This window comes from Argiope bruennichi, chromosome 2, assembly GCF_947563725.1.
Source record: "Argiope bruennichi chromosome 2, qqArgBrue1.1, whole genome shotgun sequence".
NCBI classification, from domain to species: Eukaryota; Metazoa; Arthropoda; class Arachnida; order Araneae; family Araneidae; genus Argiope; species Argiope bruennichi.
In genome coordinates this window covers 77,136,371-77,161,591 of record NC_079152.1, presented here as the reverse complement: position 1 = coordinate 77,161,591, position 25,221 = coordinate 77,136,371, and the positions used below count along the sequence as shown (strand labels likewise).

At 27.9% G+C, this 25,221-nt stretch overlaps 2 protein-coding genes across 3 annotated transcripts in view; one reads left to right on the top strand and one right to left on the bottom strand.

Moving 5' to 3' along the window:
* LOC129956571 (uncharacterized) overlaps window positions 1-2,409 on the top strand; it is a 78,821-nt gene extending 76,412 nt beyond the window's left edge. The window contains exons 6-7 of the mRNA XM_056068501.1: window positions 126-179; window positions 2,265-2,409. Of these exons, the coding sequence (XP_055924476.1) occupies window positions 126-179; window positions 2,265-2,330 (120 nt within the window). The 3' untranslated portion in view covers window positions 2,331-2,409. The remainder of the gene's footprint in view (window positions 1-125; window positions 180-2,264) is intronic.
* The window catches only part of LOC129956611 (uncharacterized), a 136,438-nt gene that overhangs the window by 47,571 nt on the left and 63,646 nt on the right, over window positions 1-25,221 (bottom strand). The window lies entirely within an intron of this gene.

Here is a 25,221-nt window from a genome sequence, read left to right as displayed (position 1 = left end):
GAGCTTAAAAAGAATATATTTATGAATAAAAACATTCTAATCATTTTAAGCCGTTTCGAATTAAAGTTATAAATTTACTAAAGTATACGCATTTCTTTCTGATTATCATATTTTATCCAATTCAGGTAGTTTGCATGAATATCTTTTCTCCAGAATGCAAGGAAGTAGAAGAGATGGGAGTAAGTATACTATCTACGTTAAAATTTAAAAGAATATAATGTAATTAATTAAAAGATAATGATTTCAATTTTTAAGAGCTCCATTATTTATAACATTAAGTGTTAAGTTTATTTAATATTTAATATATGCTTTTAACACGTATAAATTTCGTATTTGTTTAAGTAATTTTATTATTTGTAATTTTTATTCTCATTTAATTATTTTATTTGTATTCTGTATTCTTTGCAGAGTTATTTATATAGTTAATATTAATTAATACTGAACAAAGATGGCGCAGTATGCTCTAAACCATATGTATATTTGGAATGTGGGTAAAGAGCACTTAAGCACCCTTTATTGTAAACACTTCAACTTGAGAGTTGGTGTGAAACTGGTGAAAAGAGGCACCGCTCGCTCTTTGTTAGCGGCAAAAGGCATTATTCGTTCGCTCTTTGTTAGCGGCATTTTCTACATTTAAATATATATATTATGTGTTTTCCTTATATAAGTATGTTTTTATATATGTATTTGTGCGTGAAAATAAATAAGAAAAGGCGAGAAAGCATCTTTCCTTGGATTAAGCATACACAACCAACTATAGTATCTGAGGATCATACTACCATTTTATAGATTTAAAATCAAACTGCGAAACTGCTATACTATCAAACTGCGAATTCTAACAAAATAAGAGTAACTAATTAAAGAACAATTAAAATTACGCAAATTTGTTTACAAAATAGCATTTATAAAGCCTGCAGAAGTAGACTTCTCAAAACTTTCTTGCATACTCTCTAATAAACACACTTGTGTATTATTAAACGCGCGCCATTGGCGAACAATAATTCGGAAAGAACCTATTAGAATGCGACTTTTGGTGAGTTTTGTCGATTGATCGCTGTGATGCAGTTAGTACAAAAATGCCAGATAACCGAATGTGTACTATGGAGACATTTTGTTTGGACCGACCGAAACCAAAATTTACACAACTACAATTCAAGTCACAAATTTTATATTTTTAAGTCATTGCGTTTTTCAATTATCGCATTCATATGCTTGTGAAAGCACAGACCAACGGACTGTCAAACCTTTTTTGGATTGGTTTGAAATTTTCACATATATTTAGCAATTTAGATGTTAATTCTGTGTAATAAATTTTATCTATCTAAATGTCTTCATTTTGTACTTATTGTGTTAACTAATATTTGGACAACCGAATCGACAAATTTCCTCTGAAAGGATTTCATTCAAAATTTGATAGAAGAATGTTGTGGTACAAATTTGTAATACTGGATTACTAGAAATGAAGAGAATTCTAAAACTTACAAAGTCATCATGGCTTCCTCGGCATCAAGATTCATATATTGATAACTTCTTGCAGATTTAATTGTAGAAGCCTTTCATTCAGAAGATTGAAAACTTTGAATATAAATGCCTTGTAATTTTTCAGTTCTAGAGATACTGTGTGGAACGGGGTAGGCTCTCTAGAACCCCATTGGTAAAGCAAACCTAGCAACTCACTTTTACACTTCCTAACTTCCAAAACTAAATATTTCTTATTAATTTGGTTTAATTTTTATATCGATAGTTTTAAGTTACAAATTCCAAATGAAAAAGGCAAAACTTGACACTTCAGATAACCTTTAAAACAGTCGGTTTCTGTATATTGAATATTTAAAAAATGTATAAAAATAAGTTGATAATTTTATGTGGAATAGTAAAGAAGATAAAAGTTTGAGTACAAAATAGATATTGTTTAATCATACGATAGTACATTTTTAATCATAAAGCAATATTCCATTTTCTCTTTTCCTTCTTCTTTCATGTAATTCCTAAGCAAGCGAGTTCAGATATAGATTCATATCTAAAGTAGGATGAAAAGTGCGTTATTTTGTATACTATAAAATAGCCATCATAAAAAATAAATAGTACAAATTCGTTTATTTTTATGTTGATCTCATGTCCAGACAGAAAAAGAAAAATAAAGCCATATAATCCCAAAGATTTTATTAAGTATAAATTGTGGCATGCATTATTTATTTAAAAAAATTAAGTTGTAAGGAAAACTATTTAATTGTGAATTTTATCTAATAAAATTTCTGTTTCAGACTGTACTGGCTAAATCGTTTGAACAATATTATGAGAACGGAGAATGTAAGCTGATGGACGAATGAAGTGGACCGTTAATATTGCATTAAGCCGATGAGTGGTACAAAATTCACACTGGTGTTTATTAATGCATTAATGATTTTCGTCTGTAATAATAAAGAAATTAAGCATATCAAAAAAATGATTCAGAGGGTTTTTTTAGTATATTTTTCACTTTTAACATTTCTGAAAGTAATATTCTAAGAAATTTTTATACTTCAATATCAATGTGCATCAGTTCTGTTCAGTCGTTCTCAGGTTATCTACTTAGAAATGCATAAGTTTGATTTTAAACTAGGCGATGTACCCGATAAATATAGTTTGTTAGAAATAGAAAAATACGGTCTTCTTTTAATTAATATCTTAATAATGATTTTATTAATTAGAAACCGGAAATTTTTAAGGAAAGTGAAGGTTAGCAATTCAGGTTTTTTTGTCTGATATTGTAAAAGACAGGATGTTTAAATGGATGTAAGCTTTCTATCTGAAACGCTAATTAATAATTGTCTTTATCCTAGTAACGTTAATCGAAGGCATATTAAAAGCGAAATATGCCGATTAGATGATGTTGTATATATACTCGTTTGAAATAAGAAAGAGGGCCCTACAGATTAGTTGGAAGTTCGAATTGAACAAAATCGTATTAATGTAATACCCAGATGAGAAAGGAGGCAAAATAACAATCGGCTTCAAAGTGTAAAAGAAATATCGAACACATACTCTTGATAATTCTCAAAGAACCTACAAATACACATAAAGATATTTTTTCATCAATATATCAATTAATATAAAAAGCTTGATTCATAAAATAAAACTTTAAATACTTAGATCAACTAAGTGCTTACATTAACCCAATTAAATTCGATGGTCCAACGGAATAAGAATATGAAAATCCTAAAACAGGTTTCAAACATCATATTTTAATTCAAAATTTGTTGAGAACATGCAACACTTTCTTTCAACAGGTATTCATTGTTTAAAATTTTTCATTTAAAAAAATGAATTTATTTTCTTTATTTTTTGGAAACAGTAAGTAAAAAAATAATATGCGTCTTTTTTATTTATTTTTTTATTTTATGACACGATTTTAAAATATTTAATTTTATCAGAAAATAAGTTTTAAAAGATGACCCCTCTTTTTTTATATATCTCTCCGTTATTAAACTATCAATAAGGAACTGGTGATACTAAACAATTTTTAAAAAGTTGACATGCTTAATGTTGAAAATTGTTAGAAAAACGAGAAACGACAAATATAATAAAGATGATTGACAAAAATTGCATACCAAAAAGCAAAAAAAGCTCTATTTCATAATTTAAATTTAAACTTCATTCTTAAACGGGTCTTGTTTTAATATTCATTATTATAGATTGTAAAATAGAAATAATTTCTTGAAATTTGAGTACAACTATAACAGTTTATTTTCGTCCTTTTTTTAATTTTTAGAAAAAAAACTATCAGGAAATACGAGTACATCTTTAAATTTATTTAAAAACCTTTTTTTTTTTTACATGATATACAGAAATATTTTTATCGATCATTTCTGCTAGAAGTAAATTAATCAATCACCGTTGATTTTGAAATGCTGTAATTTTATGTATGTAAATATAAAATTTAGTCTTCAATTTTATATGAGGAATAAATGAAAAGAACAATTTAATTTTTTTTTTTTTTTTTACCCTGAATCTAAAAAAGCAGATGTTAAATTTTCATTTTTATAATTTCTCGTTTTCTCAAGAACCACTAGATGGCGCGCAAAGTCATTTGTGTGTCAAACATTGAAATTGTATTTATACGATAAAACTATTTCATTTCTGTGAAAACCGAATCAATGGCATTGAATACTTTTCTCTATCTAACAAATCAATATATATTCATCCTCAAATTCATAAACATTTTATAATTGGTGTATACTAAATAGTAGCTAGACTTTGAAGCCAGAGTATAGTTATTTATTTATGTATTTGTTTTGCTTTATTTGGGGTGAATTCGAAAATAATCTTTATTTTTTTTATATTATTTTAGATATTTTTGAATATTTTTTGATAATTATACTTTTAAAAAGTATCCTCATTTTCTTTTGTTCGCTTTTTTTCATTCAATGTATTTGCGAAATGATTTCAGAAATCTGAACACACTTTTTATCTATTTTTTTTTATTTGGTGTATTTCAAAAACTTCCATATATATTTATATAATTTTAAATAATTTTTTACCAATTTTTTGGGTAATTTTTCTTTGAAAATTTTTTTCGGAATTTAATTATATTTCGCACTTTCCTTAATCTTGGAATTTTAAACATAATTTTTAAACATTTACTGAAATTTTTCATTAAATAAAATTTTGCATTAACTGATTAAGCTGCATTTTCTGCATTTCACACCTCAAAAGGACAAACGAAGGATAGAAACATTTTGTATTTTAGAGTATGCAAAATCTTCAACTTTTATTTCTGTGTTAAGATCGTTCTAGAAAAATCTTATGCTTGAAGATAAGGTATTCTACAATGATTTTGTCAATTCGAGAACACTAGTTGTTACTGCAAAAGAAAGATACTTGTAAGACCGTTTTCTTTCATTATAGAAGATAGAATGAAAGACTATTTAAAGAATGATCCTTGTAATTTTGAACAGCGATCAAATGATTAGGATGACGCCTGAGCTGACTATTTGAAACTGAGCTTAGAAAAAATATGTATTAAGAATATAGAACATTTCATACACAAATCATATTAGTGGTAACAATGCCTACAAATAAATTTCACACTGTCTAAAATGAAATGGATAGCCGCCCCTTTTGACCTGGAGAAATGACATAAGGAAATTATTAAGAACGAAAATAAACTTAACTCTATAAAACAAACTATGTAACTTAAGCTTTCATCTGCATAGTGTTCAATTTTTTTTTTCCATTTGTTGTTTATAAGAAGTTTATAGACATTTGCAATCATTTCAATTGTCAATACTAACCTGAATTATAACTTTAAAAATTAACTAAAATTTGTAACTTAATATTACAGGTTTTTTTAATTCTAAATGTAATATTTTCTAATTTTCCAGTATGCGCTTAATACGGTTCCAAATTATAACATCGCCAAAATTTGTATTTGACAGAAAGGGAGATATGAAGGAAATTGAAATAAAATTTAATTTGTAGAATAAATTCAACGCTCAAGCTTAACCACTACATAAATAAAGTGAAAAGTCAAAAAAAAAAAAAATTCCATTATAGAAATCTAAATTACAGAAAAGATTTTTAAATTTTTCTTGCAAATATTATATAGCCATAAAGAAGCTTTCTGAGAAAGAAAGTAAATGAATTAAGCAGTTAGTATTTATTAATAAGAAAATATGTTTCAATATGTAATCAAATAACATGTCTACGCCCAAGGTTTCTTTCGTAAATAATCTATAGAATAGCCAAAACAATAACAGAATAGACATTTTTATGCGATGATTTGCGAAAATTCATCGCTAAAAAATTTTTAAGTCACACGCTGTTTTTAATTTATTGAAAATCTAACTATTAATTAAAATTTTAATTCCAAATATCTCTAATTATTAACTGAATTCTAACACTGAAATTTAGATGAAAAGAATATTTCTAATATCTTATAGAATATTTGTAGTAAATTTAGTCTGTAGAGAATAATCTTGTTTTTAGAGAGCCAAAAGGCACACATATGAACATTATCCTTTGTTATTTGTAGAGATTTACAACAATTATTCAGTAACACATATTAATATCGAGAAGTCTATCAGACATTCAGAACTTGCTCATTTATTATATATTTTTCTTTCTACGTGATTATTTTGTAATAAATATCAACAGTTCTAAAACCTACTTTACAAAAAAAAGAACAGATAAGTCAAGCATCTAACTCTCCGACCCGCCCTAAGGCACACGGATTTAAACCATAAAATTGAATGACCGGACCGCCGCAACAGCAATTGGCGGGAACTGTGGTTGAGTCCTAAGGGCCGTCACCGGCCACGGTACAACCCTCCCCGAAGGAAGTACGTCCCGTCATCGATGGGAGGAGCTATATCCCCCACCTATTAGTGTACCCTCCAGGGTGGCGAGATCCAACCACCATGCCGGAAGCATCTCATCCTCATTTCGAGGTGCCCCCCCCGAGGGTTAAAACAGATAAAGAAAAAAATGATATTAGAAAAAAATGAATAATATTGATTGAGAATATTTGTTTGTAAGGTTATGATCATATATTTCATTTAATCAATGCGACAATATCCCGTACTTTTGTCTATTTCACGGAAAGCTAAGAAAAAAAGACAGTTTTGTGCTCATTAAGAATGAAAACTTTTAAAGTAATTAAATTCAATTATTTCTTTCTCGATTAATATCGAATATCATTTTTTATTTCTAAATAATGTAATATTATATTTTAAATGTTATTTGTGATTAAATTCAATTTATCGTGATTAAAAATTAGGAGTGCCTCAATTATATTTGTGCTCATTAAAATTTCCTTGTATCGTAAATTGAAATGCACATTGCTTTTTGGATGAAAGGATCATATTTGCATAAGAAAAACAAGGATTTTAGTATAAAATTAAATGAAGCTCTATATTAACTGCATAAAAATGACACATTTATTAAGGTTACAGTACATCTAATGCAGACTCCTTGACTAGCAGATAAAACTAAATTGAATAAAGGAAAAGACAATTTGTCACTGACTGTCGCGAAATATTTCTGATAAAAGAAATTGTTCTTCTATTAAAAAAAATGTACGTTAAAGCAGATACCTTTTAAATGCAGTGATTGTACATGCAGTCCAAAGTCACTATCATTCATCACACCATACCAATGGTCGTAATTATGATTTTAATTTGATTTATTTCACAAATAATTGCACATTTTTTAAAAGAGTTTGCATTGTGAAATTCCATATTCCTTTTTAGTGAAAATAATACTAGCATATTTAACTGCCAAAGTGAGAAAGTTCAAAGAGGTAAATTGCAAAGTGTTATTTAAAAAAAAAAAAAGAGTTTCATTTAGTTAAATGTATATAAAAACAATTAATTTTCGTATTAAATCATTTAAATAAATCTTGAATGGAAAAGATCATCTACAAACATTTATTTCTATTATCCATCAACCAAAAAAAACTTAATTTCTGAAATAATTGTTTTATGAGTCAAAGATTATTGACAGTATTATAACATGAAAGCCTGTGTTATCTTTAAGGTCAGATAAATGAAAATGCTATAAGAAAGAGAAAATGCTTTTCACATTATATTATACTTTGAAACTAAATAACTAGTAACCCTACTTGAAAGAAAGATTCACTATTTCGACGATCCCTATTTCATATTGACTTTATGTTAAAAGAATGTCTATCAAATTATTACAATTTCTAAAGTCAGTGAAATATTATTGCTTATTTTCACTTAGTTTTGTTCTTAGATCTAAATATTTACCGGCTATCTTAGGATAGCTACAGAAGTATGCTTTGTGGAAGGTTTAAATAAATTATCGGATTTCTCTCTCTTCGGTTGTGACGTTATCTATTTAAAAAGAAATTCCATTCTGACACTTCCTGGGACTTTTCACACTTATATTTTTCTCTAAATCAACTGGCAAGAATTTTGTTTTTCCCAATTAATTAAGAAAATATTGTAAATTTCGGAATTCTTTAAAACGTAAATTATTTTAAATATAAATAGATTTCATTGTATAATTGAGTAGAATTTTCACGATGTTAAGAAACTATTCCAATTTGTTGCATTCACTTTGTCAACTTCTTTTTTATCATAGCAAAGAAAAATGAAATAAAAGCAGCATTGATGAGAAAATAGCATTCAATCCTTTAGTATTTGTTTACAGTAAAGTAAGCGGGGATTAACCGATACTCCTTTTACAGCACCATAAATTAATTCTGAATTTAAGTATTTCTAATAGCTGTAATTTTTCTCATATATACTATTATAAAACTGAAAAATATCCAGTGAATTAAACTCTTTTAATTTGTATGTAAAATTTTAACTAATCATTTGCTTAGATATAAATACAAATCTTAAAATGTTATCACAAATATCCATCTATCCAAGGTAAATGATAACCTCTACCACCACCACCCTCTGAATCTTTGAAGTAATTGAGTAATAGAACTGTTCATAGCTTATATAATTTATTATTTAACTAGCCAGCTTTGGCAACCAGTTGGTTTACCCAGCTTAATAGTCACTAAAACTTTCAATTAAATTTTTTATGTAATTTGGTCTTTAACAAAATATTTTTAACTTCATATTTCGATACACATATAATTAATAGTAGTATTTTAGACACCTTTGCTATTTTGTTAGTTTTACATCCTGATTTCGTGACATCTCGACAAAACTGTGAACTTTTATTGAAATAGTAGTAAACTTAAGTGATCCTATAATTTTTTGAATAAATTGAATATGTTCGTGAAAAATGTAAGGATAGTAAATAGAAACCTTCAGCTTTCCATCAATAAGTACACTACAGAGTGTGTTTCATAATTTACGTAATATCTCAGAGGAATATTCAATAAAAGTTTCTAATTTAACAAGAAAATTCCGTGAATTTAGTGAAAAAATTTTCATTCTTTAAAAAAAGTGCTACACATTTATGTATCATTTATATTACAAGAAAGAGCAGAAATGTTTAGAAATGGATAAAATTTGAAAAATGTTCAGTTTCACTTATTTTTGAGTTTAAACCTTAAATGTAAACATCACAAAACTTCAAAAAATTTATTAAAAGCATATTTTCAACATAAACCTACTCAACATAGAAAAAACAAAAAAAATTAAATTAAAAAAAATCTTCATATTTGTACTGAAAATCAAGGTACAAAATCCAGAATGTAACATTGATAAAAGTTAGACGAGTTCGAGTACAATCATGAAATGTATTAAATGCTTACCATTTACCACATTCTGTAACAATATGTGTAAATGTTATGATGAAAGTCATACTCATTTTCAATCATTAACTCCGAAAGATTTTCACTTCAACAATTATTTTCTAGAATATACATTTTTTAAATTTTTTTAATTAATTTAATTGATGTAGAATAATTCAATTTAAATTCATGTTTTTCAATGGTATCAAATAACAAAATAAAGTTTTTAAAAAATGCATTCCAATATTAATTGCCTAACAGTCTAAAAAGTTAATAATCTCGATGAAAAAGCTGATCGTCAAAGGCCACATTTTCTTCATAATACTTGCAAAGACAGTATTTTTTTAAAATATAGATCTGATAATAAATTTATAAGTATGTTATGGTATTCCAATACATTTCTCTATGTTGTCAATTTAAGTTGTCGCTGCTTATAGTCTCTTATTCTCTATTATTTGGTATTTATATTCAAATCGAATTAATCGCCTTCATTTTGTACAGGTATGATTATAAAAAAGAAAGTAATCACAAATACAATAGGAGACGCAATCATTGTGAATCTTCTTTTGCAATTAAACACGGGTAATTGCAATAAAATTTGTTGAATTTTTAGAGACTACCCCTCCCCCTGTACAAAATTGTACTTTTTTTTCTATGAAAGCAGAAATTTTTATAAATATATTTCTCAGTTTTCTTTTGAGAAGTCTGGATGATCAATCTGAAAAAGCAAAACATTTCTCATTGAAGAAAAAAATAAGAGAGAACACCTGCAAGAAGAAATGATACAATTCATAAATGTGAGAATTCAAAATGAAATGAATCAACCTGAATCCTCAGTCATTACAAGAATGCGAAAACAACAACTACAGATCCACCGAAATATACAAAGGGAAAATTCGAATTTTCTCCTCTGGTTTGTTCAAATTTTCATTCTGTCTGAAGAAAAAGAGAGAACTCAGCGAACAAAAATCATACTTTTAGTATTTCTCATATCAATTCTTCTGTCAATTTTACATGAATTTGTAGGGATTCTTTTAAATATATGGCACAATTGGTTTCTTTTAAGAACTTTTTTGCTCCAAGCAAGCTGTTATCTCCTAAGTGCTTTCGCCTGGTTGGCATTAAGACGAAAGCGAAAAGAACTGAATAAATTGCTCCTTTTCCTCAAAACTGTACGCTCTTTTAATCATTCAAATTTACAGAATTTTGTGACTCTTTCAATCTGTATTATGCCTATTATACTTGCGATCCTTCAAGTATATAGTTGTATTCTTGAAGGAGTATACCTCATTTATACATTCGGCTTAAAATTAAATCAAAGTTCCATTGTAATACTATCATTCATCAAGATTATTCTAACAAGTGTTATCTATCCCACTTGTAACAACCTATTTATCCAAGTTTATTGCCAGATTTGTCAGAGAATATCTAATTTAATAAGTGATTTCACAACTGAGATTGATAATTGTTCACTGCATGAATTCACAATTTCTAAACAAGCACATTTTCTAAAAAGGGAATCTAATGCTCACCAAACTGTACTTCAGGCTCAAAGAATTTTTTCTGTCCCATCTTTCTTCATGTGCATTGCACATTTCTGCGCCTGCATAACTGATCTGACAGCTCTTATTAACCAACAAAGTTCTTTCGTTACCGCTATTTGTATGTTTGGATTGTATTTCCTGAATGCATCCGGGGGTCTTTTTGCATGTCTGTGGCTAGCGGGTGGAGTCCCGAAGAATGCCAACAAATTTAAGGAGACTTTTGAAAGAAAAATACGTGAGAAAAAATTGTCCATGGACAAACCTAATCAAATGTTCTGCGTGGAAATTTTAAATGGATTATCAGATTACACGTTATCGGGCTGTGACATTGTCTATTTCCATAGAAGTTCTATTCTCGCTCTTTCTGGAACTCTTCTCACCTACACCTTTCTCTTAATTAGTTGGAAATAGGCGTATTTAGATATAAATATGTCTTATTTTTAGGACTTTAATTATGTCCCAAACATTTTTAGGACATTTTAATTAAACATTCTATGATTTAAAATTTATCTTATGACTGGAAATTCTTACATAAATATTTCCTTCTTTTAACAAACATACGAGGACACTCTAAAAAATATTCAACCTTGAATTTTCCTGCGTATGCTAGAGTGGCCCCACTGTTTACATTATAACAGACAGCTTAGTGCGCATTCTTGAATTTTTTTTCTCCGTGTTCGAGGGTGTCAGTCGCTGCCTGCTAGCCGTTGAATAAGGTGCTGTTACAAGTGTTCGTTGGATGTTTGATTTCTCTCAAGATGACTGAACGAGTTGAGCAAAGATGTTGCATCAAATTTTATCAAAAGCTTAGTGATTCTTAAAAGGAAACAATTCAGCAAGGATTTCGAGATGATGCTATAAGGATAACACAAGTGAAAAAGTGGTTTAACAGATTCAAAAATGGCCACACAACGGGGGAGATAATCACGAATCACCGGAAGGTCAAACAATAACAAAAGAGTGCTATTAGCACGTTCTACGCCGACTCAAAGATGCAATTCGATGCAAAAGACCGCTGGTCTTTTGCGCCGAACTTTGATACTGGTACTTTGACAATGTTCTGGCTCATTCGTCACATCTGATCCAGACATTCTTTGCAAAACACGGAATTCCAATCGTCCCCCAACCTATTCCACACACCTCACAGATAGAACACAGGGTAAAGAACAACCATGCCCGAACCAGGACTGGAACAGGGACACGAAGATCAAGGGGAAGACACGCTATTCCTAGGCCAGGAAGCCGGAGAGCGTAATTGTAAAACTAAATTGACAATCTTATTTTTAAAAAAAACGATCACACAATATGTATTTGCTTATGTGTGTCGGTGCCTGTGTATATTTTTGCTTTATTCATTACACAGAATTTTTATTTTTATTTCATGAGAATTTGTAAGTTTTTATTTTATTTATTTTCATCATATTTCCTCAACTTGTGCATTTTATATTCCATCATTCATTACTATTCATGACTCTATTACCTACTGTTTTTTATATTTTGATGTGATTTTCATACGCACTTTGATTTTTCCGCTTAAACTTACTTTAACAATTTATTGAGTATTTACATAATTCTGCAAGTCTTGCGTCGAAATCCCATACATATATAAAATAGCGTCCAAGGCAAATACAAAAAACAGCTGTCCTCTCAATTTTTGAGCTACTATTCTCATATCCCGTCCAACAAAAATTTTTATTCATGGGTGGAAGTTAAAATTAAGTCTGTATAATTTTATACAAAACATTTTTGAATTAAAATGATCTAGCAGCTGGTTAATACATCTTAATTATTCAAACAGATTAATTAAACTCTTTGTAAAAAAATAAGTAATATAGCAGTTATAAAAAGCCAATTTTGACAAAAAGTATTAGAAATGTGTAAAAACATTTTAAATTATAGTTTAAATAATGAGTGACAAATCGAAATTAACGTTATATGTTATTCTTCTTCAAAACATCAGCACCATAGCCCTTAAGCAAACTTATTCCGCCCTTGACCATTACACATTGATTTTATATTTCTCTAATCAAATTTTTAGCATAAATCCTATCCTATTTCCTATTTTTTACCTAAAAACTTTTAGTAGTTTAAATGATTAATATATCAAACAGCTTCTAAGAAATAAAGGCAAAATATCATTAAAAATTTTCAAAATTTTTTTTTAAATTTAAAATTGTTTTTATGATATATGGTTATGATGTTTTTTAGCTGTCTGTATTTAATGTTGTCTTCAGTTATATCAATTCATACTTAAAGCGGAAACGTGCGTCTTGTCTGTCTGTCATCTGGTGCATGATAGTCAAAGCTGTTACAATTACAATTACCAAACTTCCCACAAATATACTTTAGAAATAGAAATGTGTACCCCAAAGCAATCATTCGGCACTTGAATTGGTTTTAATTAACCAAAAATGAAGTGAAATTTTCATGACTTTAACGATAATTTATGGAAATATTATCTCCCACATAGATAGTTACTAATTACATCATCTTAAAAAAATTTTAAAAAAGTGACACCACTTTAAAGTTTAAACACACATTCCCCGATTTTGACAATTTTTTTAATATTATGGGGTAATTTGCAATAGTAGTTTTATATGTTGAAATCGATGTCAGACTTTTTTCTTAACTTTCTGACGCATAAAAGTAAAAAAAGTAGTTTTTACTAAATTTAACTAAATCATTATCAATCTTGCGCCCCAGGTAATGGCGCCTAGGCCACTCGCCCTGGTTTCACCATTTTAGTTTCGCCATTGCCTATAATATGTCTTTTTCTGAAAAGAATTTTTCATATCATTAAATTTAAATCTTTATTTATTAGATTCACTCCGTATTTGATGTAGTGTTTACAATGAGACTTAGTTTTTATTTCGTATGTTTTTGAAAATATGTTAGGGTGATATTTCTTCGTTTCAATCTAGTTAAGTTTCAAAAGAAAACGCTTTTTCTTTATTTAAACACTTAATTTAACATCATAAAATGCATAATGGAACTTATTTTATAAGTATAATCATAAATGTGATGTGTTGGTATTATGATTATATTTATACAATATTACTTATAAATCTAGATTTTCATTTTCACCATGCATTACTTATGCTAAGAGTTTTTATTATAACCCATTTAATATAAAATATTTATATATTATACGAATGTTCATAATTTTTTGCTTGAAATGCGGAACTTTACAAAATAGTATTGTAAATCTAACGCCTACACTTACTCTAATTTATCAATACAATATTCTTATTATGCGTGCAGAATTTGATTATTGAATTATAGTGTTAAAATTCTGTCATGAGCTTAAAAAGAATATATTTATGAATAAAAACATTCTAATCATTTTAAGCCGTTTCGAATTAAAGTTATAAATTTACTAAAGTATACGCATTTCTTTCTGATTATCATATTTTATCCAATTCAGGTAGTTTGCATGAATATCTTTTCTCCAGAATGCAAGGAAGTAGAAGAGATGGGAGTAAGTATACTATCTACGTTAAAATTTAAAAGAATATAATGTAATTAATTAAAAGATAATGATTTCAATTTTTAAGAGCTCCATTATTTATAACATTAAGTGTTAAGTTTATTTAATATTTAATATATGCTTTTAACACGTATAAATTTCGTATTTGTTTAAGTAATTTTATTATTTGTAATTTTTATTCTCATTTAATTATTTTATTTGTATTCTGTATTCTTTGCAGAGTTATTTATATAGTTAATATTAATTAATACTGAACAAAGATGGCGCAGTATGCTCTAAACCATATGTATATTTGGAATGTGGGTAAAGAGCACTTAAGCACCCTTTATTGTAAACACTTCAACTTGAGAGTTGGTGTGAAACTGGTGAAAAGAGGCACCGCTCGCTCTTTGTTAGCGGCAAAAGGCATTATTCGTTCGCTCTTTGTTAGCGGCATTTTCTACATTTAAATATATATATTATGTGTTTTCCTTATATAAGTATGTTTTTATATATGTATTTGTGTGTGAAAATAAATAAGAAAAGGCGAGAAAGCATCTTTCCTTGGATTAAGCATACACAACCAACTATAGTATCTGAGGATCATACTACCATTTTATAGATTTAAAATCAAACTGCGAAACTGCTATACTATCAAACTGCGAATTCTAACAAAATAAGAGTAACTAATTAAAGAACAATTAAAATTACGCAAATTTGTTTACAAAATAGCATTTATAAAGCCTGCAGAAGTAGACTTCTCAAAACTTTCTTGCATACTCTCTAATAAACACACTTGTGTATTATTAAACGCGCGCCATTGGCGAACAATAATTCGGAAAGAACCTATTAGAATGCGACTTTTGGTGAGTTTTGTCGATTGATCGCTGTGATGCAGTTAGTACAAAAATGCCAGATAACCGAATGTGTACTATGGAGACATTTTGTTTGGACCGACCGAAACCAAAATTTACACAACTACAATTCAAGTCACAAATTTTATATTTTTAAGTCATTGCGTTTTTCAATTATCGCATTCATATGCTTGTGAAAGCACAGACCAACGGACTGTCAAACCTTTTTTGGATTGGTTTGAAATTTTCACATATATTTAGCAATTTAGATGTTAATTCTGTGTAATAAATTTTATCTATCTAAATGTCTTCATTTTGTACTTATTGTGTTAACTAATATTTGGACAACCGAATCGACAAATTTCCTCTGAAAGGATTTCATTCAAAATTTGATAGAAGAATGTTGTGGTACAAATTTGTAATACTGGATTACTAGAAATGAAGAGAATTCTAAAACTTACAAAGTCATCATGGCTTCCTCGGCATCAAGATTCATATATTGATAACTTCTTGCAGATTTAATTGTAGAAGCCTTTCATTCAGAAGATTGAAAACTTTGAATATAAATGCCTTGTAATTTTTCAGTTCTAGAGATACTGTGTGGAACGGGGTAGGCTCTCTAGAACCCCATTGGTAAAGCAAACCTAGCAACTCACTTTTACACTTCCTAACTTCCAAAACTAAATATTTCTTATTAATTTGGTTTAATTTTTATATCGATAGTTTTAAGTTACAAATTCCAAATGAAAAAGGCAAAACTTGACACTTCAGATAACCTTTAAAACAGTCGGTTTCTGTATATTGAATATTTAAAAAATGTATAAAAATAAGTTGATAATTTTATGTGGAATAGTAAAGAAGATAAAAGTTTGAGTACAAAATAGATATTGTTTAATCATACGATAGTACATTTTTAATCATAAAGCAATATTCCATTTTCTCTTTTCCTTCTTCTTTCATGTAATTCCTAAGCAAGCGAGTTCAGATATAGATTCATATCTAAAGTAGGATGAAAAGTGCGTTATTTTGTATACTATAAAATAGCCATCATAAAAAATAAATAGTACAAATTCGTTTATTTTTATGTTGATCTCATGTCCAGACAGAAAAAGAAAAATAAAGCCATATAATCCCAAAGATTTTATTAAGTATAAATTGTGGCATGCATTATTTATTTAAAAAAATTAAGTTGTAAGGAAAACTATTTAATTGTGAATTTTATCTAATAAAATTTCTGTTTCAGACTGTACTGGCTAAATCGTTTGAACAATATTATGAGAACGGAGAATGTAAGCTGATGGACGAATGAAGTGGACCGTTAATATTGCATTAAGCCGATGAGTGGTACAAAATTCACACTGGTGTTTATTAATGCATTAATGATTTTCGTCTGTAATAATAAAGAAATTAAGCATATCAAAAAAATGATTCAGAGGGTTTTTTTAGTATATTTTTCACTTTTAACATTTCTGAAAGTAATATTCTAAGAAATTTTTATACTTCAATATCAATGTGCATCAGTTCTGTTCAGTCGTTCTCAGGTTATCTACTTAGAAATGCATAAGTTTGATTTTAAACTAGGCGATGTACCCGATAAATATAGTTTGTTAGAAATAGAAAAATACGGTCTTCTTTTAATTAATATCTTAATAATGATTTTATTAATTAGAAACCGGAAATTTTTAAGGAAAGTGAAGGTTAGCAATTCAGGTTTTTTTGTCTGATATTGTAAAAGACAGGATGTTTAAATGGATGTAAGCTTTCTATCTGAAACGCTAATTAATAATTGTCTTTATCCTAGTAACGTTAATCGAAGGCATATTAAAAGCGAAATATGCCGATTAGATGATGTTGTATATATACTCGTTTGAAATAAGAAAGAGGGCCCTACAGATTAGTTGGAAGTTCGAATTGAACAAAATCGTATTAATGTAATACCCAGATGAGAAAGGAGGCAAAATAACAATCGGCTTCAAAGTGTAAAAGAAATATCGAACACATACTCTTGATAATTCTCAAAGAACCTACAAATACACATAAAGATATTTTTTCATCAATATATCAATTAATATAAAAAGCTTGATTCATAAAATAAAACTTTAAATACTTAGATCAACTAAGTGCTTACATTAACCCAATTAAATTCGATGGTCCAACGGAATAAGAATATGAAAATCCTAAAACAGGTTTCAAACATCATATTTTAATTCAAAATTTGTTGAGAACATGCAACACTTTCTTTCAACAGGTATTCATTGTTTAAAATTTTTCATTTAAAAAAATGAATTTATTTTCTTTATTTTTTGGAAACAGTAAGTAAAAAAATAATATGCGTCTTTTTTATTTATTTTTTTATTTTATGACACGATTTTAAAATATTTAATTTTATCAGAAAATAAGTTTTAAAAGATGACCCCTCTTTTTTTATATATCTCTCCGTTATTAAACTATCAATAAGGAACTGGTGATACTAAACAATTTTTAAAAAGTTGACATGCTTAATGTTGAAAATTGTTAGAAAAACGAGAAACGACAAATATAATAAAGATGATTGACAAAAATTGCATACCAAAAAGCAAAAAAAGCTCTATTTCATAATTTAAATTTAAACTTCATTCTTAAACGGGTCTTGTTTTAATATTCATTATTATAGATTGTAAAATAGAAATAATTTCTTGAAATTTGAGTACAACTATAACAGTTTATTTTCGTCCTTTTTTTAATTTTTAGAAAAAAAACTATCAGGAAATACGAGTACATCTTTAAATTTATTTAAAAACCTTTTTTTTTTTTACATGATATACAGAAATATTTTTATCGATCATTTCTGCTAGAAGTAAATTAATCAATCACCGTTGATTTTGAAATGCTGTAATTTTATGTATGTAAATATAAAATTTAGTCTTCAATTTTATATGAGGAATAAATGAAAAGAACAATTTAATTTTTTTTTTTTTTTTTACCCTGAATCTAAAAAAGCAGATGTTAAATTTTCATTTTTATAATTTCTCGTTTTCTCAAGAACCACTAGATGGCGCGCAAAGTCATTTGTGTGTCAAACATTGAAATTGTATTTATACGATAAAACTATTTCATTTCTGTGAAAACCGAATCAATGGCATTGAATACTTTTCTCTATCTAACAAATCAATATATATTCATCCTCAAATTCATAAACATTTTATAATTGGTGTATACTAAATAGTAGCTAGACTTTGAAGCCAGAGTATAGTTATTTATTTATGTATTTGTTTTGCTTTATTTGGGGTGAATTCGAAAATAATCTTTATTTTTTTTATATTATTTTAGATATTTTTGAATATTTTTTGATAATTATACTTTTAAAAAGTATCCTCATTTTCTTTTGTTCGCTTTTTTTCATTCAATGTATTTGCGAAATGATTTCAGAAATCTGAACACACTTTTTATCTATTTTTTTTTATTTGGTGTATTTCAAAAACTTCCATATATATTTATATAATTTTAAATAATTTTTTACCAATTTTTTGGGTAATTTTTCTTTGAAAATTTTTTTCGGAATTTAATTATATTTCGCACTTTCCTTAATCTTGGAATTTTAAACATAATTTTTAAACATTTACTGAAATTTTTCATTAAATAAAATTTTGCATTAACTGATTAAGCTGCATTTTCTGCATTTCACACCTCAAAAGGACAAACGAAGGATAGAAACATTTTGTATTTTAGAGTATGCAAAATCTTCAACTTTTATTTCTGTGTTAAGATCGTTCTAGAAAAATCTTATGCTTGAAGATAAGGTATTCTACAATGATTTTGTCAATTCGAGAACACTAGTTGTTACTGCAAAAGAAAGATACTTGTAAGACCGTTTTCTTTCATTATAGAAGATAGAATGAAAGACTATTTAAAGAATGATCCTTGTAATTTTGAACAGCGATCAAATGATTAGGATGACGCCTGAGCTGACTATTTGAAACTGAGCTTAGAAAAAATATGTATTAAGAATATAGAACATTTCATACACAAATCATATTAGTGGTAACAATGCCTACAAATAAATTTCACACTGTCTAAAATGAAATGGATAGCCGCCCCTTTTGACCTGGAGAAATGACATAAGGAAATTATTAAGAACGAAAATAAACTTAACTCTATAAAACAAACTATGTAACTTAAGCTTTCATCTGCATAGTGTTCAATTTTTTTTTTCCATTTGTTGTTTATAAGAAGTTTATAGACATTTGCAATCATTTCAATTGTCAATACTAACCTGAATTATAACTTTAAAAATTAACTAAAATTTGTAACTTAATATTACAGGTTTTTTTAATTCTAAATGTAATATTTTCTAATTTTCCAGTATGCGCTTAATACGGTTCCAAATTATAACATCGCCAAAATTTGTATTTGACAGAAAGGGAGATATGAAGGAAATTGAAATAAAATTTAATTTGTAGAATAAATTCAACGCTCAAGCTTAACCACTACATAAATAAAGTGAAAAGTCAAAAAAAAAAAAAATTCCATTATAGAAATCTAAATTACAGAAAAGATTTTTAAATTTTTCTTGCAAATATTATATAGCCATAAAGAAGCTTTCTGAGAAAGAAAGTAAATGAATTAAGCAGTTAGTATTTATTAATAAGAAAATATGTTTCAATATGTAATCAAATAACATGTCTACGCCCAAGGTTTCTTTCGTAAATAATCTATAGAATAGCCAAAACAATAACAGAATAGACATTTTTATGCGATGATTTGCGAAAATTCATCGCTAAAAAATTTTTAAGTCACACGCTGTTTTTAATTTATTGAAAATCTAACTATTAATTAAAATTTTAATTCCAAATATCTCTAATTATTAACTGAATTCTAACACTGAAATTTAGATGAAAAGAATATTTCTAATATCTTATAGAATATTTGTAGTAAATTTAGTCTGTAGAGAATAATCTTGTTTTTAGAGAGCCAAAAGGCACACATATGAACATTATCCTTTGTTATTTGTAGAGATTTACAACAATTATTCAGTAACACATATTAATATCGAGAAGTCTATCAGACATTCAGAACTTGCTCATTTATTATATATTTTTCTTTCTACGTGATTATTTTGTAATAAATATCAACAGTTCTAAAACCTACTTTACAAAAAAAAGAACAGATAAGTCAAGCATCTAACTCTCCGACCCGCCCTAAGGCACACGGATTTAAACCATAAAATTGAATGACCGGACCGCCGCAACAGCAATTGGCGGGAACTGTGGTTGAGTCCTAAGGGCCGTCACCGGCCACGGTACAACCCTCCCCGAAGGAAGTACGTCCCGTCATCGATGGGAGGAGCTATATCCCCCACCTATTAGTGTACCCTCCAGGGTGGCGAGATCCAACCACCATGCCGGAAGCATCTCATCCTCATTTCGAGGTGCCCCCCCCGAGGGTTAAAACAGATAAAGAAAAAAATGATATTAGAAAAAAATGAATAATATTGATTGAGAATATTTGTTTGTAAGGTTATGATCATATATTTCATTTAATCAATGCGACAATATCCCGTACTTTTGTCTATTTCACGGAAAGCTAAGAAAAAAAGACAGTTTTGTGCTCATTAAGAATGAAAACTTTTAAAGTAATTAAATTCAATTATTTCTTTCTCGATTAATATCGAATATCATTTTTTATTTCTAAATAATGTAATATTATATTTTAAATGTTATTTGTGATTAAATTCAATTTATCGTGATTAAAAATTAGGAGTGCCTCAATTATATTTGTGCTCATTAAAATTTCCTTGTATCGTAAATTGAAATGCACATTGCTTTTTGGATGAAAGGATCATATTTGCATAAGAAAAACAAGGATTTTAGTATAAAATTAAATGAAGCTCTATATTAACTGCATAAAAATGACACATTTATTAAGGTTACAGTACATCTAATGCAGACTCCTTGACTAGCAGATAAAACTAAATTGAATAAAGGAAAAGACAATTTGTCACTGACTGTCGCGAAATATTTCTGATAAAAGAAATTGTTCTTCTATTAAAAAAAATGTACGTTAAAGCAGATACCTTTTAAATGCAGTGATTGTACATGCAGTCCAAAGTCACTATCATTCATCACACCATACCAATGGTCGTAATTATGATTTTAATTTGATTTATTTCACAAATAATTGCACATTTTTTAAAAGAGTTTGCATTGTGAAATTCCATATTCCTTTTTAGTGAAAATAATACTAGCATATTTAACTGCCAAAGTGAGAAAGTTCAAAGAGGTAAATTGCAAAGTGTTATTTAAAAAAAAAAAAAGAGTTTCATTTAGTTAAATGTATATAAAAACAATTAATTTTCGTATTAAATCATTTAAATAAATCTTGAATGGAAAAGATCATCTACAAACATTTATTTCTATTATCCATCAACCAAAAAAAACTTAATTTCTGAAATAATTGTTTTATGAGTCAAAGATTATTGACAGTATTATAACATGAAAGCCTGTGTTATCTTTAAGGTCAGATAAATGAAAATGCTATAAGAAAGAGAAAATGCTTTTCACATTATATTATACTTTGAAACTAAATAACTAGTAACCCTACTTGAAAGAAAGATTCACTATTTCGACGATCCCTATTTCATATTGACTTTATGTTAAAAGAATGTCTATCAAATTATTACAATTTCTAAAGTCAGTGAAATATTATTGCTTATTTTCACTTAGTTTTGTTCTTAGATCTAAATATTTACCGGCTATCTTAGGATAGCTACAGAAGTATGCTTTGTGGAAGGTTTAAATAAATTATCGGATTTCTCTCTCTTCGGTTGTGACGTTATCTATTTAAAAAGAAATTCCATTCTGACACTTCCTGGGACTTTTCACACTTATATTTTTCTCTAAATCAACTGGCAAGAATTTTGTTTTTCCCAATTAATTAAGAAAATATTGTAAATTTCGGAATTCTTTAAAACGTAAATTATTTTAAATATAAATAGATTTCATTGTATAATTGAGTAGAATTTTCACGATGTTAAGAAACTATTCCAATTTGTTGCATTCACTTTGTCAACTTCTTTTTTATCATAGCAAAGAAAAATGAAATAAAAGCAGCATTGATGAGAAAATAGCATTCAATCCTTTAGTATTTGTTTACAGTAAAGTAAGCGGGGATTAACCGATACTCCTTTTACAGCACCATAAATTAATTCTGAATTTAAGTATTTCTAATAGCTGTAATTTTTCTCATATATACTATTATAAAACTGAAAAATATCCAGTGAATTAAACTCTTTTAATTTGTATGTAAAATTTTAACTAATCATTTGCTTAGATATAAATACAAATCTTAAAATGTTATCACAAATATCCATCTATCCAAGGTAAATGATAACCTCTACCACCACCACCCTCTGAATCTTTGAAGTAATTGAGTAATAGAACTGTTCATAGCTTATATAATTTATTATTTAACTAGCCAGCTTTGGCAACCAGTTGGTTTACCCAGCTTAATAGTCACTAAAACTTTCAATTAAATTTTTTATGTAATTTGGTCTTTAACAAAATATTTTTAACTTCATATTTCGATACACATATAATTAATAGTAGTATTTTAGACACCTTTGCTATTTTGTTAGTTTTACATCCTGATTTCGTGACATCTCGACAAAACTGTGAACTTTTATTGAAATAGTAGTAAACTTAAGTGATCCTATAATTTTTTGAATAAATTGAATATGTTCGTGAAAAATGTAAGGATAGTAAATAGAAACCTTCAGCTTTCCATCAATAAGTACACTACAGAGTGTGTTTCATAATTTACGTAATATCTCAGAGGAATATTCAATAAAAGTTTCTAATTTAACAAGAAAATTCCGTGAATTTAGTGAAAAAATTTTCATTCTTTAAAAAAAGTGCTACACATTTATGTATCATTTATATTACAAGAAAGAGCAGAAATGTTTAGAAATGGATAAAATTTGAAAAATGTTCAGTTTCACTTATTTTTGAGTTTAAACCTTAAATGTAAACATCACAAAACTTCAAAAAATTTATTAAAAGCATATTTTCAACATAAACCTACTCAACATAGAAAAAACAAAAAAAATTAAATTAAAAAAAATCTTCATATTTGTACTGAAAATCAAGGTACAAAATCCAGAATGTAACATTGATAAAAGTTAGACGAGTTCGAGTACAATCATGAAATGTATTAAATGCTTACCATTTACCACATTCTGTAACAATATGTGTAAATGTTATGATGAAAGTCATACTCATTTTCAATCATTAACTCCGAAAGATTTTCACTTCAACAATTATTTTCTAGAATATACATTTTTTAAATTTTTTTAATTAATTTAATTGATGTAGAATAATTCAATTTAAATTCATGTTTTTCAATGGTATCAAATAACAAAATAAAGTTTTTAAAAAATGCATTCCAATATTAATTGCCTAACAGTCTAAAAAGTTAATAATCTCGATGAAAAAGCTGATCGTCAAAGGCCACATTTTCTTCATAATACTTGCAAAGACAGTATTTTTTTAAAATATAGATCTGATAATAAATTTATAAGTATGTTATGGTATTCCAATACATTTCTCTATGTTGTCAATTTAAGTTGTCGCTGCTTATAGTCTCTTATTCTCTATTATTTGGTATTTATATTCAAATCGAATTAATCGCCTTCATTTTGTACAGGTATGATTATAAAAAAGAAAGTAATCACAAATACAATAGGAGACGCAATCATTGTGAATCTTCTTTTGCAATTAAACACGGGTAATTGCAATAAAATTTGTTGAATTTTTAGAGACTACCCCTCCCCCTGTACAAAATTGTACTTTTTTTTCTATGAAAGCAGAAATTTTTATAAATATATTTCTCAGTTTTCTTTTGAGAAGTCTGGATGATCAATCTGAAAAAGCAAAACATTTCTCATTGAAGAAAAAAATAAGAGAGAACACCTGCAAGAAGAAATGATACAATTCATAAATGTGAGAATTCAAAATGAAATGAATCAACCTGAATCCTCAGTCATTACAAGAATGCGAAAACAACAACTACAGATCCACCGAAATATACAAAGGGAAAATTCGAATTTTCTCCTCTGGTTTGTTCAAATTTTCATTCTGTCTGAAGAAAAAGAGAGAACTCAGCGAACAAAAATCATACTTTTAGTATTTCTCATATCAATTCTTCTGTCAATTTTACATGAATTTGTAGGGATTCTTTTAAATATATGGCACAATTGGTTTCTTTTAAGAACTTTTTTGCTCCAAGCAAGCTGTTATCTCCTAAGTGCTTTCGCCTGGTTGGCATTAAGACGAAAGCGAAAAGAACTGAATAAATTGCTCCTTTTCCTCAAAACTGTACGCTCTTTTAATCATTCAAATTTACAGAATTTTGTGACTCTTTCAATCTGTATTATGCCTATTATACTTGCGATCCTTCAAGTATATAGTTGTATTCTTGAAGGAGTATACCTCATTTATACATTCGGCTTAAAATTAAATCAAAGTTCCATTGTAATACTATCATTCATCAAGATTATTCTAACAAGTGTTATCTATCCCACTTGTAACAACCTATTTATCCAAGTTTATTGCCAGATTTGTCAGAGAATATCTAATTTAATAAGTGATTTCACAACTGAGATTGATAATTGTTCACTGCATGAATTCACAATTTCTAAACAAGCACATTTTCTAAAAAGGGAATCTAATGCTCACCAAACTGTACTTCAGGCTCAAAGAATTTTTTCTGTCCCATCTTTCTTCATGTGCATTGCACATTTCTGCGCCTGCATAACTGATCTGACAGCTCTTATTAACCAACAAAGTTCTTTCGTTACCGCTATTTGTATGTTTGGATTGTATTTCCTGAATGCATCCGGGGGTCTTTTTGCATGTCTGTGGCTAGCGGGTGGAGTCCCGAAGAATGCCAACAAATTTAAGGAGACTTTTGAAAGAAAAATACGTGAGAAAAAATTGTCCATGGACAAACCTAATCAAATGTTCTGCGTGGAAATTTTAAATGGATTATCAGATTACACGTTATCGGGCTGTGACATTGTCTATTTCCATAGAAGTTCTATTCTCGCTCTTTCTGGAACTCTTCTCACCTACACCTTTCTCTTAATTAGTTGGAAATAGGCGTATTTAGATATAAATATGTCTT